A 17,252-nucleotide genomic window follows, 5' to 3' on the forward strand; every position below is an offset into this window, starting at 1 on the left:
TATAGTAGTTATATTCTTGTATATAGGAGGTAGTATTATAGCAGTTATATTCTTGTACATAGGAGGTAGTATTATAGTAGTTATATTCTTGTACATAGGAGCAGTATTATAGTAGTTATATTCTTGTACATAGGAGTAGTATTATAGTAGTTATATTCTTGTACATAGGAGTAGTATTATAGTAGTTATATTCTTGTACATAGGAGCAGTATTATAGTAGTTATATTCTTGTACATAGGAGGTAGTATTATAGTAGTTATATTCTTGTACATAGGAGCAGTATTATAGTAGTTATATTCTTGTACATAGGAGGTAGTATTATAGTAGTTATATTCTTGTACATAGGAGTAGTATTATAGTAGTTATATTCTTGTACATAGGAGTAGTATTATAGTAGTTATATTCTTGTACATAGGAGTAGTATTATAGTAGTTATATTCTTGTACATAGGAGCAGTATTATAGTAGTTATATTCTTGTACATAGGAGCAGTATTATAGTAGTTATATTCTTGTACATAGGGGCAGTATTATAGTAGTTATATTCTTGTACATAGAAGCAGTATAAAGCAATAAGAAAAGCTGTATTACACATTTCGGTGATTGCTGGGATCCCCCGCTCTCTATATAGACACATACTACCGTATATGCAGTCACCACCAGCATGATGAGATATGAGCCACAAAGCACATCCCAGAATTGTTTCGGATGTTATCATTATCATTCCTTAGATAACTATATAGCAGGAAGTGTTCTCCAGGCTTCTGTGTCTCGAGGACGAGTGATAGTTCCGCTTTTAGACAATTAAAGCCCTCATATTGTTGGAACTTTTCTTTTCATGGATGAGAGGAAGAGTGATCGGAAATAGCCGTCCAGAGATTGAGGATCTGGGTAACTTGATAGTTCTAAAGTTTATGATTTATCAATAAGACACGTTAAAGGGATTGTCAATCTGTGACTACATTTTTATAACATTGTGTCCTCCATTAGCAGTCACAGCCACATAACATTACCTACTTATGGGGGGGGCCAAGTCATCATTAGCGTTGTACTATACGGCTTGACTAAACTGGAGACAGATTTGGCATCAATCAGACCTGGGCAGAGCCAAATCAGACATCTAAAAAGTGACCTTGTGATACTGTAGATGATAGAGGGGTGACTGATTGGACCCCCCCGTCGTGTGCTTGCTACATATGAAGCATAGTGGGCACGCTCAACCACTGCTACTGTGCCCCCCATATTCACACATTTATCACCTATCACACGGTCTGTAGCCTCACATTGTACTGGAGAGCTGCAACCTGATATTTCGGAGTCCCTGCACCCGTCCGTCCAATAGCTGATAGTCACATTATGTGGTCAAATTAAATCTCCAGGACATTGTTTGGAGAAGATTGGATACAAAGTGACCCTGACCAGTTAACACTCACACTTCCCAGGTCAGCACATTAGCGCTCCGCAGAGTGCATGTAATCTCACTTCCGTTTCGCAGCCTGTTTTGATGAAACGTTTCTCCACTTTCTTTCCTCTGGTGCCAATTCAAGCTTTAAAGTGGAAATGCCTTTGCGGCGGCCACCGCCGAGAGCTTGTTTATCCTGCTCTGTATAGGAAGGAAATTTTTATCTGATCGCAATCGTGTAACTGATGGGGGACGATTATCAACAATGTGGAGGAGGAAGAGAATGTGGACAGCTCCTGAGATCACATTCCACATCTCGTGATCCTATCGAGATTAGAAAGGAACATCCTATGGATTATAATGCCTACAGGTAGAGAGGATTAGGTAGGCTATAGGGGTACGCACAGGCTGCTGGATCACTCCCTCTGGCTCATTGAAGATCATTTGGGCAATATGGAGAACTCTGTTTCCAAATTCCAAGTTGTCCACCTATAGACATGTCCACCCGTAGATGCAGGATGATAAAATTAATGGACCAGCTTTGGTTCCTCATCTCAGGCATGGCGTGACTGGGATTCGGTCTGTGATCCATTTCTAAATTTCACTGTAAAAACCCTCCTCACTGATAGATCTTGTGGATCTATGGCCAATTATGGTGAACATTCTTGAAGGGACCCCCTTGACCCAATGACAGGACCGTATGTCAAAAGGGATCAGGTGCAATGAGGGATTGGTGAGGTGCACCCGGCCATTAGATATGGAGAACCGCGGTGGAGTGTCAAGTGGTGATGCTACATAAATGTAAAACGATAAAGACAATAGACTTCGTTCCCTCATCTTAGGCCATGGAGTAACCTGGATTCTGTCTAGAGTATATTACTGCTCCACTTCTAAACCTCACTATCGAAAGTCTCCTTTTTGAGAGGTCTCGTGAATCTGTGTGTGGTTTGTTTTTGCAGGTTATATTAATGCTTATGGAAAACAGTCTTGAGGTCCACCCACCACCCAACGACTGGACTGGATGTCAAGAAGGACCAACCAGCAGGAACCTAAGAAGGAACCAGATCAATATGGGATCGGTGCATGCACTTAGCCATCAGATATGGAGAGCCCACCACCTTCTGGTTGTCCACCTCGTCAGCGGTCAAGTCATAACGCTACATAAATTGAAGATGATACCGCAAAAAAAAAACAACTTTGCTCCTTCATCTTGGGCTATGGAGTATCCTATACTCTGCTAAATCTTGCTGTCGAAAGCCTCCTTGCTAAGAGGTCTTCTGAATCTTGAAGTCTACCCCCTCAAACGACGACAGGATTGTGTATCAAGACCAAGAAGTACAAATCAGGAGGAACCTGGGAAAGAATAGAACCAGAGCAAAAAGTGGTCGGTAAGGTGCACTTGACCATTAGACATGGACCACATCCTCCAGGTTGTCCAACCCTCAAAGGTCAAGCGATGATGCTACAGAAATGGAAGTGGATGAAGCCATTAGACTTCTGCTCCCTCGTGGAGTAACCTGGAGTCTATCTGCTGTACATTACAACTCAATGAATAAATCTCGCTGTTGAAAGCCTCCTCGCTGAGAAGTCTCGTGAATCTGTGTGCGGTTTGTTTTTGTAGGGTACATTATAAACTGCTTATGGCAAACATTCTTGAAGTCTACACCCCCCCCCCACCCAACGACAGGACTTATTTAATATCCTGGATCAAGTCCTAGTGCCAACAAGCTAATCAAATACAGAGCGATTTAACAAGTCAAGTTTATACAACAGACCACCAATCGAGCTGGAAATTTGGTATCCATTATAACAACATTGTGAGGTTTTGCTTGGAGTTGGCAGCCGCTCCCGTGGCACATGTGTTTGCAGAACTAAGTTGTTTTTAGATTTAGTTCTCCATTATCAAATTTCCAGGTTCTTAATTCTCCGGCGCACACATAGCTGGGGATAGGTTTTTTTTTTTTTTTTACATTTTTTCTCTTCTCGCAAATCCATCTGTTTATTTGCTGATAAAACCAGATATAACATGCGCGCCACTTGTTACGAGGGATTGAAACGGCTAATGCTGCACGGAAAATACGCATATGAACGCCCCGATGGGAAAAGAACAGAAACAGTTCATTTCCTTGCCAGTAAAAGGAGAACAGGCTGTGATGCATGTGCTGGTAGGGCAGAATTTGTTGCACCGAGGCCCCCGACCAGAGCTCAAGTGTTCACTAGAGTATTAGTTAAAGGGATCCTATCATTAAAACTCAATTTTTTGCCCCTAACACGTAGGAATAGCCTTAAGAAAGGCTATTCTTCTCCTACCTTTAGATATCTTCTCCGCGCCGACGTTCAGTATACATCCCGGTTTTCTTTGGTATGCAAATGAGCTCTCTCGCAGCACTGGGGGCGTCCCCAATGCTGCGAGAGAACTCTCCAGCGCCGCCTCCATCTTCTTCAGGAACGAGTCTTCTTCGCATCTTCTTCCAGCGGTGGCTTCAAACTTCTAGGCCTCGGGCCTAGGACAAAGCCGACTGCGCATGCTCACCGGCCACAAGAAAATGGCTGCTTACACAGTATTATAATTATTGCAGATTCGGGTTTTCACTAGGGATATCCTCAGGGACAGTTGGGGCTCAGTAGTGCATAGAATTAGGGTCCGAGTTTAGCGTTAGAACCCAACTTGTCCAGTCCAAACTGAAAGTGCTGGTATTATACTCCGAAGCCGAGGCCCAAGGTAGGTGTGGAAAAATAATAACGAGTCATACTACCCTTCCCTCCTCACCTCTCCTGGACTCCCTCACTGTTGTTCTCTTCTGACCTCCTGGTTGACATAAGTATCAAGGTGTCATGATGTTGACACACCCCACATGACCACTGAGGTCCAATCAGGAGTTCGGAAGAGGACCAGACACCAGCAAAGGAGCACCAGACGCCATGACCGAGCCCAGGAGAGGTGAGTGTGATGGGTTATCATTTTTCCGCTCCTCTCCTGAGCCTCCACTAGGGCTGGGAGATTATGATCCAAACAAAATTACAATTAATTGATTTAAGGATATTTTAGGACACTCCCCTTTTTTCCCCCCTATTTGTACACCCAGAATTTTTGTTTCAGTTATTCACAAATCGGCAATCCTGATTGGATGTTGTACCGTTAGTGGTATACCTTTTAGCCAATGGCACTGTAAGACATTAGGGAATTGATGAAATAAAAACAAAAATCACTGAAATAATCGATACTTGATCAAGTTTACTTCAATTAATTGAGCAGTAGTAAGAGTGGTCAAGAATGGCCGCGCTTCAAAGGAACCTCCTTGTAGAACAATCCTGACAGATGTTCCGTCTGACAATGATTCAACAATGGTGACTCTCACGCTTTACGGCGTGTTGATGAGTTGAAGCCGAGTGGGATGAGCTGCGTCTACCTATTTACGACTCCAGGCCGACCAAACACGTAGAACGTATTTAGGGAAAGAGTTTCCCAAAACCAAACCCGGTTGCGTACTCTCTTGGAAGAACAGGAATCCGTTAGGCAAAAGTAGTGGCAAAAGTGTTCGACGTGCGAAAGAACGGACAAAAGGTTAAAGAGCTGAAGAAGGGGTGGTGCCTCTGCACTAGGTACCGTTACCCCGAAACGCGTTATCTTACACCAATTAAATCCACTTTTGCCACTACTTCTGTCTAACGGATTTCTGTTCTTCCGAGAGAGCGCGCAACCTGGTTTGGTTTTGGCAAACTCTTTCCCTAAATACGTTCTACATTCGATTAATTGAGCGGAGTTTCGATTTTGGTTATTTTTTGATTATTTCCCCAGCCCTCGCCTCCTCTCTCAGAGCATAATTATGATTTATTTGTGCCAAAAACCCCAAGATCTTGGCTACGTCCAAACCTGATATTTTTGGAAAATTTGCAACAATCCCAACTGGTTACAAACCAATTTTCTCATCTCCAATTGTTAACCGCTAATGTTTCGACACGCGCTTCATATTGATTATTTATTCGACTGGGGCAGCTCAGTGGTTAGCGCTGCTGCCTTGTCCTGGGTATGAATCCGACCAAGGGTAACAGTCCATATGTTCTCGCCATGTTTGTGCGGGTTTCTTCTGGGTATTCCAGTTTCCTCCCAATTCCAAAAATGTACTGGGTAAATTGGCTTCCCATAAAACTACTGACTGTCATGGGTACTGGGGATGAGCCACTAACTCCCCTACCACACATATAGCTTGTTACATAATTCGGCCCTACGGGAAGTCCTGGGGTAACTGAGTATTTGGAGATCCTGGTAGTAGGTTCTGCTGACTTGTCTTGTATCCAAGCATCTCCCACTTTATGGTTGTCCTTTGTCTTTGAAATTCCTCCTATCCGAATCACGATCCACGCCAAACTTTCGTCGGCGACTTGTAGTAAATTGTGGATACAAATTTAATTAAAGGATAAATGTAAATCTCCTCCGCTTACCGGCACGTTAACTATTTTCCCAAGTAAAAGGAACGTCCAAAAACTCAATTTTTTTTTCTTTACCGATTTCCTGCCCAATTTCTTCTAAATCCCTTCAGGTTTACATAAGTACAAGCCTCATGATTCTTGTTTTCACCAGCAAGCCCGGCCTTGCCCCTCTCATAGCTCAGCAGCAGACACTCCGAAAAAAAAAAAATAACTCATTCCAAAAAAACAACATGTACGATATATCATCCAGGGTTCCGGTTTATGTATCTCTCACAATGGAAATACGGAAATGTATGTTTTGTGGAACAAAATACGATGAGTGATCTGGAAATGATCGAGCCTGATGATTATTGTACCTTCAAATACAAAAACATCCAGAACAAAAAAAAGTGCCTGTGGTATTTACAAACCTAAATAAATACAAGAGCAAAAATACCAAGAAAAATGGAGGGGTGGGGGGAGGGGAGAAATTGTTGGATAATTAAATCACTGCTTAAACACAAAAAGGAAATTCACTTTAGACACAAAAACATTCACTTTAAAATAAAATAATCATTTATAAAACATAACAATAAATTAATATAATATACTAGTCTCTGCCCACGAATTCGTCTGCGTGTTGTTGGCTTCGATGATCCGCCTATATTCAGCAAATAGCTGCTGTCGATGGTTTGCCTGCTCTGGCGTTTCGGCAGCTGTCAAGCTCTTCTGCCGCTGAACTCATTCCTTTCACTGTGCCTGTGATTGTTCCGGCATCTCAGCAGCTCGTTGGGATGCCATATAATGAGCGTGTTGTTGGGAGTCAATAATCCATCTGCTCCGGCGTTTCGGCAGCTGTTAAGCTCTTCTGCCTCTGAACTCATTCCTCTTGCTGTACCTGTGATTGTTCCGGCATCTCAGCAGCTCGTTGGGACGCCATATAATGAGCGTGTTGTTGGGAGTCAATAATCCGCCTGCTCCGGCGTTTCGGCAGCTGTTAAGCTCATTCCTCGTGCTGTGCCTGTGATTGTTGTGGCATCTCAGAAGCTCGCTGGGACGCCATATAATGAGCATTGATAATGAGTTGTTGGCGCCGATGATCCCCATCAGCTCTGCTTGAGGAGAACTCTGTGACTTCTGGCTCCTTCATCGCTCTCATTGTTTTAAAATTTTGTAACAAATTAGATTTTCTTTTTCCTGACATGTTTAAAAGTAGCAAACTACCAATTTGGATTAAAGGTGTTTTCCCATTCAGTGTGTCAGCACTGCCTGGAGTAGATCAGATAATATGCAGATGCATGTACACAATCCACTGAGGGTTAGCTGAGTGTTTACATAGAGAGATAATAGACCTGGGACCTGAGATAAGCTGCTGCAGGAGCAGTGTAATATAGAATGTGAACATAAATTCATAACAGTCGTGAAGCCATGTCATTTACCGGGATAAAAAGTAACCAATGTGTTACTCAAAGTTACAAACTATCTATCAACTAACTATCAAATTTCATTCAAATCGGTTGAGTGGTTTTTGCGTGATTGAGTAACAAATATCCAAACACACAAGCGTTCACATTTATAATATTAGTAGGATTAAAATATATATTTAATTATGAATAATAAAGTTGTAATAATTTGCTTTCATTCAACTAAATTTTAAAAAGTTTTATTAAACATTTTCAATTTTTTTTTATTTAATAAACAAAATAAATAAAAAAAATTTAGAGAATCCCAAACTTTATCATTCTCCTAAATATATAAACCAGAAAATTCTCCGAGTAAAAAAAAAAAAAAGTGACAGCTACTTAATATGCCAATTTTTAGTGATCATCGGGGGATAGGGAGAGTGTTTAAAAAAAGGAAAAAAACACTTCTCCAGGGGACCTGAGAAGTTGTAGTGTTGCATGAACAGGCCATTAGTTTTAATAAGAATTGTGTAATACTTCATTAATCCTGCGGGAGTGCTATGGGGAAATTAAACAGCCTTTCTTAAGGCTATTCTGACGTGGTATTTAGAAAAAATTATGTCTGAGTGATACGATCCCTTTAATAGATGATGAGGCCGAGTTAGCTAGGTGAAAAGCTATATCAGCTCTTCTTGATCACTTTTATGGTGTAAATGATGATGAATGTGGTGCTGGGATGGATCTGCCCCGTGAAAAGTGGCAAAAATACAACTCTTACGAATATTCACTAGTCATAAATGGCAATAAATAGTTTGTAAACTGACAATTTGTGACTACTTTGCACCAAAAAAAAAAAAAATAATAACGATTTCCCACATACAATCATACACTACGAAAATTTACCAAAATTTTTTGTTGCTCTTCTTGGTCATTGTACTATTGTAGCATTTAAGAATACTTATCTATAAATATATATATATATATATATATATATATATATATATATATATATACACATATACACAAATATATATATATATATATATATATATATATATATATATATATATATACAGTCCTATGAAAAAGTTTGGGCACCCCTATTAATCTTAATCATTTTTAGTTCTAAATATTTTGGTGTTTGCAGCAGCCATTTCAGTTTGCTATATCTAATAACTGATGGACACAGTAATATTTCAGGATTGAAATGAGGTTTATTGTACTAACAGAAAATGCGCAATATGCATTAAACCAAAATTTGACCGGTGCAAAAATATGGGCACCTCAACAGAAAAGTGACATTAATATTTAGTACATCCTCCTTTTGCAAAGATAACAGCCTCTAGTCGCTTCCTGTAACTTTTAATCAGTTCCTGGATCCTGGATGAAGGGATTTTGGACCATTTCTTTCTACAAAACAATTCAAGTTCAGTTCAGTTTGATGGTCGCCGAACATGGACAACCTGCTCTCAAATGATCTGAAAACAAAGATTGTTCAACACAGTTGTTCAGGGTAAGGATACAAAACGTTGTCTCAGAGATTTAACCTGTCAGTTTCCACTGTGAGGAACATAGTAAGGAAATGGAAGACCACAGGGACAGTTCTTGTTAAGCCCAGAAGTGGCAGGCCAAGAAAAATATCAGAAAGGCAGAGAAGAAGAATGGTGAGAAGAGTCAAGGACAATCCACAGACCACCTCCAAAGAGCTGCAGCATCATCTTGCTGCAGATGGTGTCACTGTGCATCGGTCAACTATACAGCGCACTTTGCACAAATAGAAGCTGTATGGGAGAGTGATGAGAAAGAAGCCGTTTCTGCACGTACGCCACAAATAGAGTTGCCTGAGGTATGAAAAAGCACATTTGGACAAGGCAGCTTCATTTTGGAAGAAGGTCCTGTGGACTGATGAAACAAAGATCGAGTTGTTTGGTCATACAAAAAGGCGTTATGCATGGCGTCCAAAAAAACAGTATTTCAAGAAAAACACTTGCTATCCACTGTAAAATTTGGTGGAGGTTCCATCATGCTTTGGGGCTTTATGGCCAATGCTGGCACCGGGAATCTTGTTAAAGTTGAGGGTCGCATGGATTCCACTCAGTATCAGCAGATTCCTGAGAATAATGTTCAAGAATCAGTGACGAAGTTGAAGTTACGCCGGGGATGGATATTTCAGCAAGACAATGATCCAAAACACCGCTCCAAATCGACTCAGGCATTCATGCAGAGGAACAATTACAATGTTCTGGAATGGCCATCCCAGTCCCCAGACCTGAATATCATTGAACATCTGTGGGATGATTGGAAGCGGGCTGTCCATGCTCGGCGACCATCTAACTTAACTGAACTTGAATTGTTTTGTAAAGAGGAATGGTCCAAAATCCCTTCATCCAGGATCCAGGAACTGATTAAAAGCTACAGGAAGCGACTAGAGGCTGTTATCTGTGCAAAAGGAGGATCTACTAAATATTAATGTCACTTTTCTGTTGAGGTGCCCATACTTTTGCACCGGTCAAATTTTGGTTTAATGCATATTGCACATTTTCTGTTAGTACAATAAACCTCATTTCAATCCAGAAATATTACTGTGTCCATCAGTTATTAGATATATCAAACTGAAATGGCTGCGGCAAACACCAAAATATTTATAACTAAAAATGATTAAGATTAATAGGGGTGCCCAAACTTTTTCATAGGACTGTATATATATATATATATATATATATATATATAGTTTTTTTTTTTTATCAGGCTTTGGATTTTGGTTTGCAGAGTGTTTGATAAAATGACGTTACCCCGATATTCAAAAGAATTTATATATGTAATTTTTAAAAAATGTAATACCGTAATTGTTGCCGATTTCGGTTATTACTTCTATTATCGTAGCCTTTATGAATAATATTTAATTTAATAATGATAATTTTTATAGGATTTTATGATTCGATTTGTAAGTTCATTATAAAATCTTTTTTATATCAGGGTACCGTCTTCATTTTATCACATAAAAAAAATATTTAAAAAATATTTTTTGTTGCCGTTTTTGGTTATTACTTGTATTGTAGCATTTGTGAATAATATTTAGTTCTGAATATTATTATACCGTTGTCTGTTTTGGTGGGTATGATCTTTGATAAAATAGGTCCTAATGTTAAAAATGATTTTAAATATTTAAAAATAAAAAAATTAAAGTTTTTGTATTTTTTTGTTGCCGATTTTGGTTATTATTTCTAATAGCATTGATGAATAATATTGAATTGTAATAATTTTTTATAGGGTTTTCAGTTTTGGTTTGTATGGTTTTTGATAAAGTAGGATGTAACCCTAATATTACAAAAATTATTAAAATTTTAAAATTTTATAAATTAGATTTAAAAAATTGGAATAATTTTTGTATTTTATTTTATTATTTTAAACTAAAATCACACAGTCATGTAGAAGATAATTTATGTAAAGGGGCAGCGAAATATCACAAGCTCAGGGTCAATATATCTCCAGGGACAGATATGTCAGGAGGAAGCTCCCAATTAGCATATCTGAAATGAAATCAGAATTTCAGACACTCCTGCTGTTCCGGCCTTCTAACCTATGGAATGTCGTCTGTATCCGATTAGACAAAGCAAACAGTCTCCAAACATCATTAGGCAGGAAGACGAGAAAGACCAAGAGCCTGATGAAGAGAACTCGGAGGGTATTGTGATTGTGGCCGAGGAGTCCAGTCCAAAAAAAAAAACCTCCACAATTGTCCATTCATTGGAAACATTTAGGCAATCGAGTCCGAGATGAATTGTCTACAGATTCTACACATCAAAGGGACAATCCCAGCCCCATCTGACAAAAAGGTCAAACGCGGCCCTAATTCAGACAAAATAAGCTAAAAATTCCATTTCAAGAATTTTTCATTCAATTTTTACATTTTATATTTTTTAAAAAGCAAGATAAAATACATTTCCAGAGACCCTACGACCCACGGCTATTTCTCTCTATTTCTCGAACGGGTCGTTGAGGTCACGTTCAGTGGTCACATGGTAAAGCAACAACTCATGCCCATTCAAGTGACCAAGGTCAGTCCCTAGGATATGTATGGCACTCTACTTAATAGTGAAGAGACTGCAGCGCTCATCCAAACGGAGCGGCCTCTTCAAACAGATGGTCCCAGGTGTCGGGTCACATACTAATGACATATCTTAAGAACAGGAATGTTCCATCGATAGGCATGTCCCAGAAGACCCAGCCGAATAGCCTTGATGGCTGCAGGGGAGATTTAGTTCACTTGTTGCCCATTTCAATAAATGGTAGTCCATGTAAAACAAGGCCAGCTAGGGTGCACCAAAGTGGGGGCCTTCTTTACTATCTGGGCCCCCAATGGGGTCCCCACTGGAGAAGAGAATACGTCAGCAGCCATTGGATTGGTGATGGCTAAAGTGAGGAGCTGTGTCTACAGGATCTATCCAATGTAGATTCTTAAAGGGATCCTATCATTAAAATGCAATTTTTTTTCTCGAAAACACAAAGGAATAGCCTTAAGCAGGGCCGGCGTCAGCGCACGGCATAGTCGGGCAAGTGCCGGGGCCCACAGAGCCTCTGGGGGCCCCCCGGCACTTGCCTGTCACGATTCCAGCTCATCGGCGTCCGTCCGCCGATGAGCTGGAATACATACGCGATTAAAGCAGGAGCTGTGAGTTCAGCTCCTACTTTAAAGCTCCGGCCCGGCTTGCGTGTGTAGGCGCGATGACGTCATCACGCCTACACACGCAAGCCGGGCCGCAGCTAAGCAGGAGCTGATCTCACAGCTCCTGCTTTAATCGCGTATGTGACTGGAGAGAGGAGCGTCGGGGGATCGATGGAAGGTGAGTGATAGAAGGTGAGTGTAAGTGTTTGTTTTGTATTAAATATAAAGGTGGAACATAATGAAGGGGGCCCATGAAACTGGGGGGCAAATGAAGGGGAGGAGGGGGAACGGTATGACACTGGGGAAGATGAAGGGGGTGGGGAGAGAACGGCATGAAACTGGGGACAAAGATGGAGGGAGCCCAATGAAACTGGGGGGCAAATGAAGGGGAGGGGGGAACGGCATGACACTGGGGCAGATGAAGGGGGGGAGAACAGCATGACACTGGGGCAGAGACGGGGGACATGAAACTGTGGGCAGATGAAGGGGGAGAACGTGATGAAACTGGGGACAGAGATGGAGGGGGGACATGAAACTGGGGGCAAAGGAAGGGTGTATATGAAACTGGGGGAGAGATGGAGGGGGGGCATATAATTTACGGGTGACTGTAGGAGGATTGTACTGTGTGGGAGCACATGATAAATGAATGAGAATGGGTGGAATCAACAAAAGTGGGTGGAGCCAAATTTGCCGCGGCGCGCCGCACATTTTGCTCCTCTTTCTTCTCTTTAAAAATTGGGAGGTATGGCGTTGGTGATGCCACACTCCTGCATGACGTCATTTGCTTCATCTGCGACGCACAGTGTCTCGACTCCCCCGCCTCCTTTACAAGGGGGCCCACTGAGGCTCTGTCGCCCAAGGGCCCATAAAAACCTGGAGCCGGCCCTGGCCTTAAGAAAGGCTACCTTTAGATGTCTTCTCCGCGCCGCCGTTCGGTAGAAATCTGGGTTTTGTTCTGTATGTAAATGAGTTCTCTCGCAGCATTGGAGGCGGTCCCCAGTGCTCAAACAGCACTGGGGGAGTCCCCAATGCTGCAAGAGAAATCTCCAGTGCCGCCTCCATTTTCGTATGGAACGGCCTGGGGGCCTCTCCACGCGTCTTCTTCTGGTGCTGGGGTCAAACTTTTACGCATGCGCAGTCAGCTCTGCCATTGGGCATGCTTACGTAAGCGGCCACAATAAAAATGTCCGCGTGCATGTGCCCGAGGCCCGATGGCAGAGTTGACTGCGCATGTGTAAAAGTTTGACCCCAGCACCGGAATAAGACGCAGGGAGAGGTCGTTCCTGAAGAAGATGGAGGCATCACTGGAGAGTTCTGTCGCAGCATTGGGTACGCCCCCAGTGCTGTGAGAGAACTCATTTGCATACTGAAGAAAACCGGGATTTCTATTTTTTACTTTCCAGCCTGTACTAAATTTTTGGATCCTGGACAACCCCTTTAAGAGGTTAAAGCAGTTGTGAAGTTTAGATGAAGGTTATAAATACACAGCAAACCTTTGTTACGTACAAGATTCTGACTCATCCTCCGAAGTTTTCCATCGTTTCAGGAGATGTCGGAGAACATCAGGTTTTGGGTATTAATGAGGGAAGATCAAAACAAGTGTCTGCTTTGTGGGTACACGATGTGGATGTGAGATTACCCTTTAATGCTCCTTATTACTATAATGCCCCCTTCCCCCTTTGATGTCGGACTTTGTGCATTGAGTAGACAATTTAATTCTATATTTTCGGCGTGACCTCCGCCATTTCCTAACTGTTTCCGTGTCCTTGTGCAGAGTGAACGGTTTAGTGCAGCTGTGACGGGGCCTGTAGCAGATCCAGATGTATATGGAGGCACGCTCCGCATTATACAGACATCTCGCCTGTCCTCAAATAACTCTGGCGGTCTGCGAAACGGAAAACATGAAACCCCCCCCCCGGATTAAAGGGACCGTCCAGTCAGGAAAACCGCCGAGCAGGGTATAAAATAACAAAGAAATCATAGGCACCTCAGCGATCCCTGGCGGTTTCGGTGTTCCCCGACGGTCTTTACTATCAGCTTCCGAAACACGACCGTTGCAGCCAATCACTAGCTGTAGTAGATCACTGGTGTGACCCATGATTGGTGGCTGTAGTCACATGGGGCAGGAAACAGAGACTGATGGGACCCAGGAAAGTGTCAGAAACAATGTGAAAAAAAAATGGACGCCCATTCCGGTCTGTCTTTCTGGTTCTACGAAGGTCCAGAAGCATGGACAAGAGAGCGCAGATGTGAACACAGCCTTATAAGTAATGTTTTCTGGCTGGACAACCCCTTTAATCCACCCATAATGGATAGATGGAAATATGTGTGTTAAAGGGATTGTTCAAGACTAGAAACTGATGGTCTATCCTTATAGGGATCGATGGGAATCTGACAACCGATAAACTCAACAATCGTCTTCCACTGCAACCAGATCTGCAGAAAACAGAGCCAGAAGCAGGCAGCTACGTACACTGTGCAAGCCCATAAGCAGGCAGCTCCGTACACTATGTGGAGCCAGAAGCAGGCAGCTCCGGACACTATGTGGAGCCAGAAGCAGGCAGCTCCGTACACTGTGTAGGGCCAGAAGCAGGCAGCTCTGTACACTATGTAGGGCCAGAAGCAGGCAGCTCCGTACACTATGTAGGGCCAGAAGCAGGCAGCTCCGTACACTTTGTAGAGCCAGAAGCAGACATCGCCGTACACTGTGTAGAGCCAAAAGCAGGCAGCTCCGTACACTGTGTAGAGCCAGAAGCAGACAGCTCCGTACACTATGTGGAGCCAGAAGCAGGCAGCTCCGTACACTGCGTAGGGCCAGAAGCAGGCAGCTCTGTACACTATGTAGGGCCAGAAGCAGGCAGCTCCGTACACTATGTAGGGCCAGAAGCAGGCAGCTCCGTACACTATGTAGAGCCAGAAGCAGACATCGCCGTACACTGTGTAGAGCCAAAAGCAGGCAGCTCCGTACACTATGTAGAGCCAGAAGCAGGCAGCTCCGTACACTATGTAGGGCCAGAAGCAGGCAGCTCCGTACACTATGTAGAGCCAGAAGCAGACATCGCCATACACTGTGTAGAGCCAAAAGCAGGCAGCTCCGTACACTGTGTAGAGTCAGAAGCAGGCAGCTCCGGACACTGAGTACAGACAGAAGCAGGCAGCTCCGGACACTGAGTACAGCCAGAAGCAGGAAGCTCCGTACACTGTGTAGAGCCAGAAGCAGACCACTCCATACACTGTGTAGAGCCAGAAGCAAGCAGCTCCGGACACTGTGTAGAGCCAGAAGCAGACATCGCCGTACACTGTGTAGAGCCAAAAGCAGATATCGCCGTACACTGTGTAGAGCCAGAAGCATGCAGCTCTGGACACTGTGTACAGCCAGAAGCAGGCAGCTCCGTACACTGTGTACAGCCAGAAGCAGGCAGCTCCGTACACTGTGTAGAGCCCGAAGCAGACAGCTCCGGACACTGTGTACAGCCAGAAGCAGGCAGCTCCGTACACTGTGTAGAGCCAGAAGCAGACAGCTCCGTACACTATGTAGAGCAATACGCAGATCGTTCCGGACACTGTATATAGTCGGTAGGCAGCTCCGTACACTATGTAGAGCAATACGCAGACTGATCCAGACACTGCATATAGTCGGTAGGCAGCTCCGTACACTGTGTGGAACCAGGAGCAGGCAGTTCCACACACTGTATATAGTCAGATTTCAGTCATGTTGTTCTGGAGACTTTGTGTGGAGTCAGGTCACCATCTATATCCATATCTAAATCCAGTGACAAATTGGTGTAAATACAGACATATAGGATTATACCATGAAGTCGGACCAGGGCGATGATTTCTTACACAGCACACAACTGTATATTTGCATTGTATAATCGAGTGCAGTAAGATCTGGAAAAAACAGTCAAATATCCCAAGTGCCCCCATAGAATTTTCGAAAATAGACACGCTAGTTTTCTGGCGCAAAAGTGGCAAATTTTGGCGCAAAATAAATGAGAATTATTAAGATGGTGGAGGCTCTTAGTAATACGGGCACATACCTGCAGGGGAGTGAATTAAGACTAGCGGAGGAAACAATTGGGAAGAGCCGGAACGGGGAGAGGTGAATGTGTGGTCTGAGATCTGTACGGGGGGAGTTTGGGGTCTGGCCTGGGGTCTGAATATAGGTGGGGTCTGGTCTGGGATCTACAGGGTAGTCTAGTATTAATATAGAGGGTCTGTATAAAGGGGGTCCAGTCTTGGGTCTATACCTTTATAGGGGGCCTGATGTGTGCTGAAGGGGGTCATGTATGTATTTTTTGTCATAGGTTACGGACATCTCTTATGTAAATGTGCGGTGCATACAGAACTTTTTGCACGGTGCGCTTCCCTGACAAGCGCCCTCATCCCCACACCAGGGGGTCATGTTGCCCCCACCACTACATATATAAAGCTCGGTCCTAGAGGTTTTCTCTTTAATCCACAATCTGCAGAATGTCCGACACATAAAAGTGAAGTTTATGAGTGAAAAGCACTTACTGTACATTCCTAGACTTAGGGCGGCCATAAAAGTCAACATCTGTATGAAAGGAAAGAGCCCGAAAGACGGGAACATCTCAGGTTAACCCCTTCAGCAGCGCAGCACAAAGCCTTTACATCCAAAGCTGCTTTCAAAATCGAGTGTTTTTTTCTCTACAGGATGCAAGTAGAATTCTAACTGCAGCTTTGTGTGCAACTAGAGTACAGACAGACACCTGTCCCATCAGGTAGCTTCACCTGTGATCCCACAATGCACTGCACTATGCATACAGGAAGCCAGTAAATGCAGCTTTGGCTGTGACCTGTATATAAGGCATGCGACCTACCCTGCAAAGTCACTGTGATCTGATAACAGGGAGCTGGAGCATGCTAAATGCAGCCTTGGCTGTGACTAGAGTACAGACAGACATGACACTCCAGTTTCCTCTCATAATGTAATGCATTTTGCAAACAGGAAGAAAGTAGAATTCTAACTGCAGCTTTGGCTGTGACTAGAGTAGACAACACAGTGTAACTGGCTATCACCAAAATGACTTAATATATTAACCCTTAGTTAGCATGTCTGTTATAGGGGATATACTCGCTCTGACTGCCGCTGGTTTATAACAGGGGATGACCCCGATATGAACCCCCATTCGGGCACAGGAAAAGCTGGATTACGGTAGTCCCCGGAGGTCTGGCCACACTCACCTGTAGGTACGCTTTATAGATGACATCAAACTGGAAGGCTTGTGGCATCTCGCTGGCTCTGTGCTGCGCTCGCTCCAGGGAGTGGTCTAGGCATCCGTCTGAGGAAGGGGCAATAACCGTGGACACCAATGGCCGCACTACCCCGGCCGCCTGTGGAGAAAGTGA

The 17,252-nt window shown here is 43.3% G+C and overlaps 1 protein-coding gene across 1 annotated transcript in view; it reads right to left on the bottom strand.

Moving 5' to 3' along the window:
• Positions 1-1,547: 1,547 nt before the first annotated feature.
• Positions 1,548-17,252, bottom strand: part of CRPPA (CDP-L-ribitol pyrophosphorylase A) — a 37,570-nt gene continuing 21,865 nt past the window's right edge. The window contains exons 3-6 of the mRNA XM_075272023.1: positions 17,088-17,237; positions 13,867-13,986; positions 1,806-1,889; positions 1,548-1,724 (exon numbers count right to left, since the gene is read on the bottom strand). Of these exons, the coding sequence (XP_075128124.1) occupies positions 1,548-1,724; positions 1,806-1,889; positions 13,867-13,986; positions 17,088-17,237 (531 nt within the window). The remainder of the gene's footprint in view (positions 1,725-1,805; positions 1,890-13,866; positions 13,987-17,087; positions 17,238-17,252) is intronic.

Source organism: Leptodactylus fuscus, chromosome 4, assembly GCF_031893055.1.
Source record: "Leptodactylus fuscus isolate aLepFus1 chromosome 4, aLepFus1.hap2, whole genome shotgun sequence".
Classification (NCBI taxonomy): Eukaryota; Metazoa; Chordata; class Amphibia; order Anura; family Leptodactylidae; genus Leptodactylus; species Leptodactylus fuscus.